The following is a 14,571-nucleotide window of genomic DNA, read 5'->3' on the forward strand; positions in this document are numbered from 1 at the left end:
CTCCGTCACGGATTACATCTGCAACCCGAGCTTCCATTGTATTAATTTGGGTCACTGCAAAGGTAGAAAGTAAATTGTTACTATTGTTCTCAGAAAGCCTGTTTTGTTAGCCTTTTCAGAACATAGGGAGAAAAAGCAGTGGGTCTCAAGGTTGGATACCTCCTCCCACCAGTTTCTTGTAGTGCAGAAGTTTTTTAAAAAAGCAAATTGCTGTCAAGATGGCGTCCAGTACTATGGTGGGGTGTACTATCTTGTGGGAAATCCTAAGTTCCTTTTGACTCAAAGTCATACATACGTAAAGTGATCTTGGGCTGTCTAAAACTGGTGCAGGCTATGCACAGATTACTTTTCAGATAACTATGTGTAGCATGAGGATTAAGGTAAAGGCACCCCTGCCCGTACGGGCCAGTCTTGACAGACTCTAGGGTTGTGCGCTCATCTCACTCTAGAGGCCGGGAGCCAGCGCTGTCCGCAGACACTTCCGGGTCACGTGGCCAGCGTGACAAGCTGCATCTGGCGAGCCAGCGCAGCACACAGAACGCCGTTTACCTTCCCGCTAGTAAGCGGTCCCTATTTATCTACTTGCACCCGGGGGTGCTTTCGAACTGCTAGGTTGGCAGGCGCTGGGACCGAGCGACGGGAGCACACCCCGCCACGGGGATTCGAACTGCCAACCTTTCGATCGGCAAGTCCTAGGCGCTGAGGCTTTTACCCACAGCGCCACCTGCGTCCCTGCATGAGGATTACTTGCAAGTTTATCATTGAATTCTTGGAAGATAACCATAATACTGCACAGCTTCCTTGAAAAAGTGTTTGCTTACCATTTCTAGCCATAGGGCAGGATGAACAGAGATTCTAGACCAGTGGTTCCCAACCTTTTTTTGGCCATGCCCCACCTAAGCATCTCTAAAATCCTGAAGCACTCCCCCCCCCCGTGACATATAATTCTTATTATTCAAAAAATGAACTCATATTCACATAGAGAACACCTAAAAGGCCATCCACTGTTAATAACTCATCCTCTAATTGCCCCCCTTTGAAATCAAATTGCCACCCTGTGGGGTGTGCGCCCCACGTTGGGAACCACAGTTCTAGACTCTATACTGTTAAGGTATATACCTGCAAACTAAAAACGAGCCCAACACATCTGGCCAACATCATGCTGTGTTGCACCTAGGCTCACACCAGCTTTAGATATCGGTGGAAAGTGAATTGTTACAGGTGAGAATTTGGACCTGGGGATCCCAGCACATGAAAGCATCATTGAAACATGCAGCATTTTGTCAGCAGCCAAGTAGAAAGAATGGTGGGAGGAGCTGGCTCCAAGGACAAAGAAGTTATTTGCTCTCTTTTTTGTCTTAATTACAGCTTAATCCTACCCCCATACAAATCAGTGGGGCGGGTAATGAGGGTCTGGGACGGGGATGTCGGTCTGCCGCTATATATGCCGTCCCATATATTCTCCCTCCTCCAGTTTCTTTTATTCAGTGTCCATAGTCCCCACGGTAACCAAACTAGCCAAGCAGCCCGCCTTCCGCCCTGAGTTTCCTTCCCTCGGGCTATTCCTCCTTGGTTCACTTCGGACCCTAAAAACGCCATAAACAAGGAGCAGAGTGACTGAGGGAAGGGCGAGCCCCAGGGCGGCAAACGTTGCCAGCCTAAAGAGCCTTAAAAGGGCCTGGCAAAGAGGGTCGGGAGCGCCCGCCGCCTTCCATTGCGCCTCCCGCGTCGGGAGCGGCCGGCCGGGCGGAGCCTCCGTTGCCACGGCCACCGCGTGGCGACTTGTGGCGTCCGCGGTCGCCCGAGGAGACCCGAGATGAACAGGAAGAAGCAGCAGAAGCTCGCCGAGTCTCTGTGCAGAACCGCGAGGCACTGTGAGTGGCAGGCGGGCCTTCCCTTCCCCACTCCCGCCAAAAAAATAACTTAAAAAATGGCTGTCCCCGCAGCATTTGCCCTTACGCTTTTTACACGCGGTCAGTCGTTCAGGCGTCGGAGCGAGGCTACCAGGGAGCTCCGGGTTGACACGCGTGTTCGTGGGTGCGCCCTGTGAGGTAGCTCGCATGACCTAACCTACCCCACAGGGGTGTTGTTGAGCGGATAAAGCAGGGCCCCGCTGACCTCCACAGAGGAAGGCAGCGTAGAAATGCAATAATGAAAGCATACACGGGGCCCCCAAGGTCCACACATATTTTTAGCAGCGTAGGATATGGCCCTCAACATTGGCTGGGAACCCAGTTTCAGCAACTCCTAAGAAAGGGAGCAACCCCAAAATTTCTTTTTCAGGTTGCAATTCTACCTTGGGTGTTTTCCCCATTGATAATTTCTGAGTAGACATGCACAGGATTCCACCATCGAGCTAGAAATCCAGTGTATTCCTTTGGTTGTCCAGAGGAGCCCATGTTTTCCAGTGCCCATTGTGTATTGTTCTTTTTAATTTGTCGCCATATCAACATGGGTCTCCTCCCAGGTGAATGTGCTCTCTTGCTTTTTGAGGTGCGTTCGGTGACAACACAGTGCCCTGTAGGCAAAATGTCTTGTCTTGCAAGGTTAGATCCTGTTTCTCTTTCAGCTCAATTCCCCTGGTGTCTGAAGCCTTTTCTTTTTAAACAAGCTTTCGGTTTTATGGCTTTTTTATCTTTTGGCTCTGAGATCCCTATTTTTAACCCCTATTTTTAATGCTGTTTTTCCCCCTCTTGGATTGTGTTTGGCATATATTTAGTGTTTTAAGAGGTATTGTGGGGTTTTTGTTATGCTTGTTAGCTGCTTTCAATATCTCCTTTGGGAGGGAAAGGGGGGTAGAATTGTTTGTGTGTGTGTGTGTGTGTGTGTGTGTGTGTATAAAAAAAGCTTGTCTGCCACATTGCAGCTACCCAAGAGATGTAACTAACTTTCAAAACCATGCTAAAGACCAGGTTGTGACTGAACCCCTTTCAATAAATGCACTTTTGTTATGAAGATATACAGCACAATCCTAGACATGCCTACTCAGAAAGAGCTGCAATGTCAAAGAGGCCTGAGCCAATAAAAAGGTCTGTATCTGATGCCAAAAGGATTCCACCCTGGACAACACTTCCTGGGGAAAGCATACCAGAACATAAATATTGTGGAGATTTTTCCTTTTTTACCACTCGCTTATTGCCATAACTTCTATTTTATTTCATAGTCAATAAATTTGAAGTGGAATGTCTCATAAAGCTTTTCAACAACTTGGGGGTGGAACCCAGCGACCGGCATGCTGCTGTTGGTTTGGATCGTAACTCCTTTCGAAATATCCTGCATGTCACATTTGGTATGACAGATGACATGATTATGGACAGAGGTGAGATTACATAAATTCTTGCAAAATTGTGATATATGTAAAACATCTATTAAAATAGCATCTCACATAGTTTTGAAAACATTTCTATTCCAGTACCCTAGAGTTATTCACAACATCGATAGGACACATGATAATAATTGTTCTGGTATTACATTAAATGCTTTACTGTTTGTTACTAATAACAACCCATGAATACGCATGAGTAATAGGTAGGTACTGGGAGTACTGTTTGTGTTTGCCATTTATAATGTGGTTTTTGAGCAACTCAAAAATGGCACCAATACAAGTATTGCTATACAAGTTGCTATGTAGCTCAGGGACCACCATCCTTTTTGGGACAGTGGGGGAACATTTGGGAGTCTGAGAAGCTATTGTGGGCACAACATACACTGCAGTCATTCATGCACACATGCTTCACATTCACTGTAATTGTGCATGCTTGCATGCTCCACTGCCACTCGCATGCACATTCCCCACCCCCACTCCAGCAATTAGGGTTACAAAGAATATTCTAACTTTTTCAAGTCTTAGTTTGGCAGGGAGGAAAGAAAGGAATTGATCTTTCTGGACTGTGCACTTACATGTATGCATGTAAGGCTCACCTCTCCCAAAGGGTATGTGAGAATGTGACTCAAATGTTCAATACCAAGATGAAGGTCTGCCAGGCTTGTGTGTTGAGCATGGTGCTTTATGGAAGTGAGTCGTGGGCAATTTACAGCCATCAGGAGCGATGCCTCAACACCTTCCACATGTGCTGTGTCAGGAAAAATTTTGGGTATCACAAGACAGGGCAGAGTTTCAAACATAGATGTGTTCTCCCAAGCCCACATTCTCAGCTTGTTCACACTCCTGTCTCAGAGACATCTATGCTGGCTTGGTCATGTCCACAGAATGGAAGATGGCAACATCCCAAAGGACGTGCTCTACGGGGAGCTGGTTTCAGGCACCATGCCTGTTGACAGACCAGCTGTGTGTTACAAAGATGTCTGCAAATGTAACATGAAGGCTGGCAACATCAACCCTGCTGTGTGGGAATCCTTTGCAGATGAACATAGTGCCTGGAGACAGAGAGTCGGTGATGCATCCCTAGCAATGACCAGATGAGGAATGGCCGCTGTGAGGAGCACAGAGAAAAGAAACAACATGGTGCGTCTGCAGCAGCACAACCAGACACCTTCATCTGTCCCAGCTGCAACAAAACATGTCTCTCCCGTAATGGTCTCTATAGCCACAGCGGGCACTGTAACCTTCCAACAGTTTGACTTTACCTCCAAAGGCACACTCCTCCATTGTCTCCTGAGACAGATGGTTGCCAGCAGCATAAGGCATTTATACTCTGCCCTTTAGCCAACAAAACCATAAGAGCTATTTAAAAGAAATTGGTACTAAGCCAAACCTCACAATTCAAAAAGATATGGCACACAAAGAAAAAGAAATGGAAGGATGGAAATGCAAGCTCAAGAACAATTGCTTCAAGTTATAGTTCTTAACTGTTTCTCCAAACATTAACTTGCAATAATTCAGCTTTTTCTAGTTTGCTAAAAATGTCTGTTCAGAGTAGCAATCTTCCCCCAATATCAGTTTATTGGCATAGAATGGTGAAGACATTTGCATTAGACACATTATACTAACTCATTTTGAGCAGTAGTCAGTGTTTGTCTAAGTCCTTGCTCTGTGCAGCATTGTGTAGCATGACAAGTACATTTCTGTTGCTCTAATGAGGCAATTTAGATGAGTAGCAGTTAAAGTGTAAAGTACACTACAGCTGTTAAAATGTCATCAGAAGCTATGGTTACTAAATTACATAACTGTGTTTTTAAAACTCCCACTTGGTGACACAGAATTGTTCCAGCATTATGACTTGGATCCAAATGCTGCTTTAGGTTTACAAAGAGGTCACGGGCCCTGTAGGATTTGTTTTAATTTTGAGCAAAAGACCCCCTCCCCCTCCTCTGTATGCCACATCAGAAGCTGCTTTTGAAAAACCCCTCCGTTTCAAATACAATTAGCTATATGAAAGGGGAAGCTGTTTTTTTGAGAGCTACAAATCTAAAGTTCCTCTGGGTCCAAAGAACTTGTGGATGAAGAATTGTTTTGAAATTTCCAAAGGAATTCTTGTGTATTTGAACCATATAGTTTGTAAGACACACATACATTGGGTGAGCGATTACTTTGCTGCAAATAATTTACAGTATTTTGAAATATACCATAACTTTTCTTCTCCTTTCAGTGTTCCGTGCTTTTGATAAAGACAATGACAGCTGTGTCAGTGTAACAGAATGGGTAGAAGGTTTATCAATATTTCTTCGGGGGACACTGGAAGAAAAAATAAAATGTAAGGTTTCCATACCATTAGCAGGTGTTTACGCTAGTCTTAAAATCTAAGACAATTTAAATGACAAGTGTATTGCTAAAGTATGCAAGTGATTTACTTTTAAAAATAGGAATGTTTCATCACTCATTTTACTACATTTTTATCCCACCTTTCTTTCAAAGTGCTCAGGTGGCATATGTGGTTCATCAGTCTTGTGCTTTTATTGTTGAAAACCCTGTAAGTAGATGAGGTCAAATTAAACTTAGGACAGGCCCTAAGTTTAATTTAGTTTATATGGTGATCCATTTTCCATCTGTGAACCAACATTGCTTCACAATGTTGTTATTTGCATCATAACAAATTCTCAAGAGAATACAGTACAACAATAAGAATCAATCCTTTAAATCAAGGGGGGGAAATATCAAGACTTTGTTTTTGAATAGGGATTTGAACACATATCTTCTCCGTTTAATTCTGACACTACAAAATTCCCTGACTGTGAACCCAGATCTTATGGACCATCCTAGTTTGTAGTTTAGGTCCTTTAGATAAGAATGAGAAGGCCTCTCTTATAGCCACTCCTTCTGCAGCTGTTTTTACAAAGTACTTGTTGTCATGTATTCCATCACAAACTATACTGCCTGCACTACTATAGAGTATATATCATTTTGAGAATGGCCAGTCTACTGTAATACTGAGTTTGTTTTCAAAGAATTTGCTTTCCAAAATCTGAATATATAAGGCACATAGATAAAATGTTTCCTGTTATTAGTCTTAGGATTCACTTCATAGTCTCTCTCTCTCTCTCTCTCTCTCTCTCTCTCTCTCTCTCTCTCACACACACACACACACACAGACATTTCACAAAAGGTAGGTGGTCCTGCAGGAAATGCAAAAGAAAAGTAAATATATGAATAAACAGGAAGTAAGTGTCTAGCTTGGTGTATAGAGTTAGGTTGATTTAAAACCAATATATGATATTTGACTATAAATATGCAGCAGCTTATTTGGGGGAGGGGGGAATTCCACAAAATGTCTAAAAATTGGCTTCAACAGAGCAGTTCTTAGTTTACTTACTTTAAATATAATTTAGTATCAGCTAAGTTCTCTCATTATGTAAAAGTGCTTTATTTGATATGTATGCATGCTTTACATTAAATCATTTGTCCTTTCCAAAGATTGTTTTGAGGTCTATGACATGAACAGTGATGGATATATTTCACGGGAGGAAATGTTTCATATGCTGAAGAACAGCCTGCTAAAGCAGCCGTCGGAAGAAGATCCTGATGAAGGAATTAAAGATTTAGTAGAAATAACTTTGAAGAAAATGGCAAGTATTGTAACGTAAATATATATTCTCATGCTTTTGTAGTTTTTGTGCTCGTATCTATATTGTGCTCATATGAACTATTTGTTTATGGTAAGAGAAGATCTGCACCCACATTTTTACAGATGAAAAAGAAGCACAAATTGATTCAATCTCTCCAAGAATACCTAAAAAGATAATTCAGCAGACCATCTCCTGAGTATACTAATTGGCAATACCAGGTTAAAGTGCTTGCAAGAATAGGAGCAAAATACTTCTAAAGGCATCAGCAAGGCAGAGAAACATACAATCGTAGCCAAAAGCATTTCATTATACTATGCTAGCAAGCTGACAGTGCATTTGTATCTCTACTCAAAGTAAGCCCATTGGGTTCAATGAGGCTTACTCTCAGTTAAATGTATGTGCATCCTAAATGCAACTGAATTAACTAAAAAATACCTGCTTTTGCAGGACTATGACCATGACGGCAAACTCTCTTATGCAGATTTTGAAAACGCTGTGAGAGATGAAAACCTCCTTTTAGAAGCATTTGGACCATGCTTACCTGATATAAAGGTATTTATGAAATCTATAAATGCCAGAGTTGATACAATCAGAAGCAGGTGAAGCTTGTGGGCTGCCTAGTCATGTTGTTACGGATACCTTTCAGCTTGTGCAATATGCTGACACAATCTGCTTGGAGAAACTGTTTACTAGGCATTTGCTTGATTGTTGCCTTTCCTGATTATTGAGATCTGCCAGACGTGTGCTGGGTGTGTAGAGGTAGTGAATGTCTCCTTGACATGATATGGTTCCTGCTGCCCTTCAAGAGGCACTAGTAGGATCCCCTTTTAAATAGCCAATTTTCTTGGGAGAACTACCACCTTGTTTTAAATATTCTATTCTTGGGCAAGGTGGTGGGGCATGTGACAGCTGGACAACTCCAGGCAGTATTGTATAATGCTGGTTATTTGGCTCCATTCCAAACAATTTTTCTTCCTGGTTTTGGGAAGAACAGCCTTCCTTCTTCTGAATATAGGGGGGAGGGGGGACACACAGCTTTATCAGTTCTCTGCAACCTCAGAGGCTTGCAATATCATAAACCATAGTGTCATTCTGGGTGGTTTGGCTGACCAGGTTTGACATAGGTGGAATGTAGTTGTGATGACAATGATTCTCAGAGGCGTTGAGAGTGGGACGCTAACCACCATCAATGGAAGTCTACAACTAGTTCTTGATAGGTTTGCACTCCTTCCAAAGAACCAAGTTTGCAGTTTGGGACTACTGCTGGCCTCTGGGCAAAGTGATTCAAAAGAAACACAAATGCCTCCAATTTCCCCCCCAAAATACCACACTGTACTTAGATAAAAACTTAATAAATGCTGTTCCAGAGCAAGTTGTATGGAGCCTGAAGAACATGTTCACATTTCTACAAACTGTTAAAACAGTTTGCAAACATGGTTAACACCTTTCTGTTTAGGTGCCTTGGGGGTCATACTTGGCCATGGCATAGGGCTACATTTCAAAATACAGTGTATTTTTATTTTAAGTGTGAAAAATCAGGATAGAAAGAAGTTTGGTATGGGTGTTTTGAGAAACACAAGCCCAGAAACTCCCAAGTAACACGAAAAAACTTTTTTTTTTTAATTGATGGGAACCTTGAGAACAAGTTGTGATATGACATAGGAGTTTGCTGTTCACACTGGAAGGAGCAGAAATGCCACTGGGCATAGGCTGTAATAAAGATTCATTGATATAAGAGGAAAGTATTAAAAATTTACCGTTAAAGTATAGTGTTAATGTTTTAAGCTTCAGAGGTATTTTATATTGTATAAGACTAATCATATATTAAATACTTATTTTAAAAAACATTCTCATTTTACTTTACAGTGCAGAATGGCATTTGAATCACAAGCATTCCAAGATAGTCCTGATCTGTAGCTCTACAAATGACTTATACTATGTAAATGTCCTTGAAAAGGATACCATTAATCTTTTTGTAAAGGCAAGTCAGAAATATTTTTCTCTATACCTTTTCCTCTATTTTCATAATGCCTTCATTTCAATATACTTGCTAGAAAAACCAGTAGACATTAATGGAAAACATTTTGATGTGTCTACACTCTTGTAAAGCAATACATTCATAAGGACTACAAAAACAATGGAACAACGTACATTTTAGTTGAATTTTAGCATAATTGCTAAGTTTATTAAATAAAATGTACAAAAATACTTTAATTATGCCAGATCAAGCCATACTTTCTAGTAAGAACTATATTCGTCGTCTTTGCTTTAACGTTGGCTTTGCTTGACTATTCACTGATATTCCACCAGACAGATCTGGAGTTTGAACTGGAGTCTGAACAGGAACCACAACCTAATATGGAAAGAGGAAACTAAACTTAGTACATTTTAATTATTCATTAAGCAGTTACTCTAGCTAGATCTTTCAGACAGTTAACTGAACTAGCTGTACAGCAGGGAGTCAAATAATCAAATTTTCTAATGACTTGCACTTATTTCTCGATTTACGGTACATTTCACCCTACAAATTGTGTCACTAATTATTTTTAGAACCAAAATAAAGGAGGTCCTCTAGGATACAAAGAAACATTGTTTTTGCTAATAATTTTTAGACCAATCTACAGTCATAAACAGGAAATGCCAGCAAGCTAGTAACACAAATAGTCAACTTTACAAACCTTCCCTTCAGCTGCAGTATTAACATTTAAATGAAAGTTCTCTAATGCAAGAAGAATATGAGGCACCTTTGTCCTTCATTCCTCTCCCAAGTAGCTATGCTTAAGAAATCAACGTAAGACATAGAAGGGCAGCTTATCACCTTAAATAAACAACTGTTATCCAATTTCAGAACTACAGACCACATATTTCAAAAATATAGCATACCTCCTTTAGTTTATTACGAATCAAGTTTGCTGAGGTGTTCAATGACTCATCCTCCATGTCTATTTTAGGTGTTTCTGGTAACCTTGGACCAATAATTATTTCTTCACTATTAATGTCTTTTCCAAAAAGGGCAAGTTTGTTGTCTTCATCTCGTCTCCTCTTTCGTTCCTGCAGCTGAGTTGTTCGAGGCATAAATCTGCCAAGTCCATTAGTACAAGGAACCTTTCTTTGCGGGTTGCAGTGGGTTAATGTATTGTGAACTCCTTGCTGCAAGCCCTGAGCCATTATTATCCTCTGGCCTGAACACTCAGTTGCTTCAGCACAGTCACTAACATTCCGAGGTGCTGCTAACATACTCTGACATTGCTGTCCTAAAGGAGATGTTACGCTTCTCAGTGGCAATTCATAGTAGGATGATTGCTGAGGATCACAAAGATGTACAGATTGATTCCAGTTACTAGTGGCTGCCTGAAATGTACAGGATCCAGAAGCATCTAGCTGCACAGCCTTCTGAAAACTTGTATTGGAATTCTTTACCTGCAGTTGATCTTAAACATAAAACACAAGCAGTTAACATTTTGACTACGTAATATTTTTACACAAAAATACTTTTGAGTACAACTGTGCTACAATGGAATAATTTGACTTTAATAGTGGCATTTGTATTAAAATCATAAGAGTTGGAAGGGTTCCCAAGGGTCATTTAGTTAAATCCTCTGCAATGCAGAAATCCTGCTCACAGTGACCCTGGATGGGCTCAAACCACCAACCTTCTGGTTCACAGCCAGATGCACTGACCCATTGTGCCACTGGAGGCACAATTCAATGTTCATATTTTAGAGAGGACAAGTACAGTACTAGTTTTAACTACTATGCTAATTCTCAAAAAAATTCATTGGCAAAATGGAAATGTTCCTCCCAAAGTAGAGGTGTTGCCACAAACACTGCAAGGAGAAAAACTGTTTAAACTTTCCACCTGTTGTGGACTTAATCCTGCTTGTTTGGGAAGAGGCATGTGGCACCAATTTACAGTTCAAAAAAGTTCATGTTAAATGCAAAGGTATGTTAAATATCACATTAGTTTGGCCCTGAGTTTACCCTGGAACAAATCACAATGAAAGAGCCAGGTTTGTTTTATAAAGTTGGTGCTTGCCACCCTACACCCTTTAGGAGGAAGAGCAGGATATAAATTAAATCGTAATAATGGCTAAGTACAAGAGAGTCAAAACATTTTTCTACTAGACTAAGTAGCCAGTGGATAGGGTTTCCTTCATATTTTATATATGACAATTGAGCAATAGTTCTGTCAGACTGATGGCTAGTATGCTTGTAGAACAGCTTTATACATCCGTTAAAGGCAAACGATTGTTTTAATAAACTATTATTGAAATTGCATCCTGCAGCTATCTCTGGCACTGGTTATGTTGTTTGCCTCTACTCTTTCCTTGTAGCACAGGATACTGTGGTGGATGTGGAGTAATACAGAATAAATTCAAATTTAACTAAGCATACAAACCCAAGACATTAAATTTTCAGAGAAGTATACAGACACAAACCTTTGCTACTAGTTGCTTTTGCTATATACTTCCTCCTGTCTTGTAGTTTCTCTCTAGTCTCCTGTATTGTCTCAAATTCTGGAGCATAGCACACATGCAGCAAACTGCCAAAGAAACTCCGTTCATCCAGTTTTCTTTTGGCTATCCTAACAAAGATGAAAGTTAAGTCAGACATTAAGCACTATCCAGTTACAGCAGCAAACAAGTCTGTTTGATCCTGTTTGATCAGTTATGGCATCACAAAAATCCATTTAACTTACACACAAATATTACTTAACAAAAAAGTCAACACAGAGTTACTATGGGTCGTGGGGGAAAGGAAGATGGGCTATTTTTGAAAAATGACAAATACCTTGCACTCTGTATTTTTTGGAACTTGATCAGGTAAACTTCTGTAAACTCTTCTGCTGGATAGTCATCTAGTGGGTTATATTCTTCAATGGTTCCATACAATGCAAATTGCTCAACTAATTCCTTCATAACACCCAGGGCAGGCACACCTTGTATTAACAAATATCGAGATTCTAAGTTGATGGTATAAACCTGAAAAACCATAGCCACATTAATACTTTTTGTCTCAGTTACAATCTCAAGTACTCACTTGTTAAAATATACTTTTTAATTGTTATACTATTCTGAACTCAATCGTCCATAGACAGCTCTAATGTAAAGCAATTCAATTAGTATGAGCACTATACAGGAGAAGCAGAGCGTGATCATTTAATAATGGTTGCCAACTGTGGCCAATACATTAAGAACAAGCCTCATTTTTTTTAGCTGATACTACCCTAAATTGGTTATATAATATTTGAACAAATGTTAGTTATTGGTCAGTATACAAATGATGTAAATAACTAGGTATTTTAATAAATTAATTACTTGGTAAGTACCCTTAGGATAGCCCTTGTTCACCCAGAAATCGAAAATATTTCACCAACTACAGAATTACAAAGGTCATGATGGTTATATGTCACCTTATAGATCATATGTGCTGTTTTTGGACTTCCCATAGGCATAATTGGTTGGCAACTGTGGGGAGCAGCCAGGATGCTGGACTATTTAGGGTTTGGCTAATCTGCAGGTGGCGCTGTGGTCTAAATAACTGAGCCTAGGGCTTGCCAATTGGAAGGTCGGCGGTTTGAATCCCCGCAACGGGGTGAGCTCCCGTTGCTCGGTCCCAGCTCCTGCCAACCTAGCAGTTCAAAAGCACATCAAAGTGCAAGTAGATAAATAGGTACCGCTCCGACGGGAAGGTAAATGGTGTTTCCGTGCACTGCTCTGGTTTTGCCAGAAGCGGCTTAAGTCATGCTGGCCACATGACCCGGAAAAACTGTCTGCGGACAAACGTTGGCTCCCTCGGCCAGTAAAGCGAGATGAGCACCGCAACTACAGAGTTGTTCACAACTGGACTTAACTGTCAGGGGTCCTTTACCTTTAATCCAATAGGGCACTTATGTTCTTCTAACTTTTGTGCATGTGTGTGGCATTTTTTGCAACACCCCGAAAGCAAGTTACAGTGGGGGAATGTCAATGGATATCTGGTGCAGATTCTTGAAAAGAATGCTGTACCTTTTTCTGATCCAAGATGATACTTATTTTTTTAAGCAAGAATGCATAATCAGGATAATTTAGTTATGTCTTACAGTTGAGAGTTCCTAGAATACTAGGAAAATGTAACACTGAAGTGAGCTTACATCCAACCCTCAGCATAAAAGTGCAATAAAACATCTCAACAAATATAAGCCAATCCTAAAATGCCCCTCAGTTTGGAGGATTGCATTTGCTACAGTTATTCATCGTATACAGATACAGAATGATATATGTAGGGAGAAACAGCGTCACCTATACTTGAATTTAGATTTGACAATTAAAGAAAATAATCCTATCAGTACACAATTGCTTCTAAAGAAAGACAGCCAAGCTGCAAGTAACAAATCACTCTTCTGGCAAATAAGTATTTTTATAAAGCAAAGTATTTGCTATACACTAAGAATTTCAAAGTAGGGGCTACTACAGAAGGTGGCCAACCACCAGCACAATCTATATCTAGGGAGCTGGAATTACCCCCTAGTTCCCTTGAAAAGGAGATTAGACAATTTCACAGAAAACAGCTGTATGGGTGTCTTCTTCATTTAGCCATGAAAGCTAAATGGAGCCTCCACACTCAGAGGCAGCACTGTGTATCAATAAGCACTCTGGTCAGTGACCGAAATAAAATCGATTCATTCGATTGTATATCAATAAACAGCAGTCACTGGAGCAGGAAAAGCTACATGCCTTTCTTGCGGCTCTCATGAGCATTCGGCTGGGCATTAGGAGAAACATAGGAAAATAACAAGAGCCTGCTGGATCTGGCCAGCGGCCCATCTGGTCCAGCATCCTGTTCAGTCGACCAACTAAATGCCTGTGAGAAACCCACACGCAGGACTCGATCACAAAGAGCACTCGTCCCCTCCTGTGGCTTCCAGCAACTGGTATTCAGAAGCATTACTGTTTTCAACAAGCTGCTGAAGGGAATTCGGTCTCATTCGGCAGGCCATTTCCTCCTGTCAACGTGGTTCGTTGACATTCTCTCTCGGGATCCATCCCTTGCTTTATTTGCGGTGTAGTTATGGGGCTTGCGTTTACTTCAACAAAGTCCAGTCGTGTCAACTAGCACCCAACGCGCCCCCCTAGATTGCCTGCAGCCTTTTAGAGATCTCCCACTGTTTCCAACTGATTTTTGTCGGTCATTTGGGTTAGCATACCGCCTTCCAGAGGGAAGATGCCAGAAGAAAAGGGGAAGGGAGCTGCGCAAACACAGGCAGGCAGGCAGGCCCGAGTCCTCCCCGCCCCCGCTTTACCTTCACCGCGCGTGGCCTGCGCCCCTCGCGATATTTGGCGCGCGAGGCACAGATCGATTGCTGCGCGTGGTGCTGATAGACGCCGCCGACTTCGCCTCCGCTGCTCTGGTCACCGGTCGCCGCCATCTTCCCGTCACCCGCCTCGCCCTCCCCTGTCGCACATTCCAAACGCCTCTCATCTTCCTCCCGCCCCCCTGCCACAAAAACAACCAATCCGGTAGAGCTAAATCAGGTAACGCGCTCTCATTGGTCCTGCGCTCTGGGAAGCCTGAGGTAAGCGGGTGAAAGTTGAACCGAGCCAGGAAACAAAACAAGGGGCCGAACCG

At 41.7% G+C, this 14,571-nt stretch overlaps 2 protein-coding genes across 3 annotated transcripts; one reads left to right on the forward strand and one right to left on the reverse strand.

Moving 5' to 3' along the window:
- The first annotated feature begins 1,675 nt into the window (after positions 1–1,675).
- Positions 1,676–9,177, forward strand: CLXN (calaxin). The gene is made up of 6 exons (XM_083578920.1): positions 1,676–1,874; positions 3,164–3,319; positions 5,550–5,654; positions 6,812–6,963; positions 7,411–7,515; positions 8,830–9,177. Exons 1-6 carry the CDS (start codon positions 1,817–1,819, stop codon positions 8,878–8,880), a joined length of 627 nt encoding a protein of 208 aa, XP_083435046.1. The 5' UTR covers positions 1,676–1,816; the 3' UTR covers positions 8,881–9,177.
- On the reverse strand, positions 9,116–14,531 carry RBM48 (RNA binding motif protein 48). 2 transcript variants are annotated; one of them, XM_083578820.1, is made up of 5 exons: positions 14,246–14,531; positions 11,755–11,902; positions 11,403–11,548; positions 9,847–10,394; positions 9,116–9,316 (listed from the first exon to the last, which is right to left on the reverse strand). In XM_083578820.1, the coding sequence occupies exons 2-5, from the start codon at positions 11,880–11,882 to the stop codon at positions 9,212–9,214; spliced, it is 927 nt and encodes a 308-aa protein (XP_083434946.1). In that variant the 5' UTR covers positions 11,883–11,902; positions 14,246–14,531; the 3' UTR covers positions 9,116–9,211. The 2 variants fall into 2 exon arrangements, with proteins under 2 accessions (XP_083434946.1, XP_083434945.1); XM_083578819.1 differs by having other exon boundaries at positions 11,755–11,945; positions 14,246–14,417.
- Positions 14,532–14,571: the final 40 nt, after the last annotated feature.

The sequence above is a fragment of the Podarcis filfolensis genome, assembly GCF_964270895.1.
Source record: "Podarcis filfolensis genome assembly, chromosome: 12".
Taxonomy (NCBI): Eukaryota; Metazoa; Chordata; class Lepidosauria; order Squamata; family Lacertidae; genus Podarcis; species Podarcis filfolensis.

What these genes read in the sequence shown, in the direction of transcription:
- CLXN (XM_083578920.1), top strand. Translation starts at nt 1,817, where the DNA reads ATGAACAGGAAGAAGCAGCAGAAGCTCGCCGAGTCTCTGTGCAGAACC. An exon ending in GTGCAGAACCGCGAGGCACT is followed by an intron (nt 1,875 to 3,163) that starts GTGAGTGGCAGG and finishes TTTATTTCATAG; the next exon opens with TCAATAAATTTGAAGTGGAA. An exon ending in CATGCTTACCTGATATAAAG is followed by an intron (nt 7,516 to 8,829) that starts GTATTTATGAAA and finishes TTTACTTTACAG; the next exon opens with TGCAGAATGGCATTTGAATC.
- RBM48 (XM_083578819.1), bottom strand. Translation starts at nt 14,371, where the DNA reads ATGGCGGCGACCGGTGACCAGAGCAGCGGAGGCGAAGTCGGCGGCGTC. An exon ending in GCAGGCCACGCGCGGTGAAG is followed by an intron (nt 11,946 to 14,245) that starts GTAAAGCGGGGG and finishes ATGGTTTTTCAG; the next exon opens with GTTTATACCATCAACTTAGA. An exon ending in AAAAGCAACTAGTAGCAAAG is followed by an intron (nt 10,395 to 11,402) that starts GTTTGTGTCTGT and finishes TTTATGTTTAAG; the next exon opens with ATCAACTGCAGGTAAAGAAT.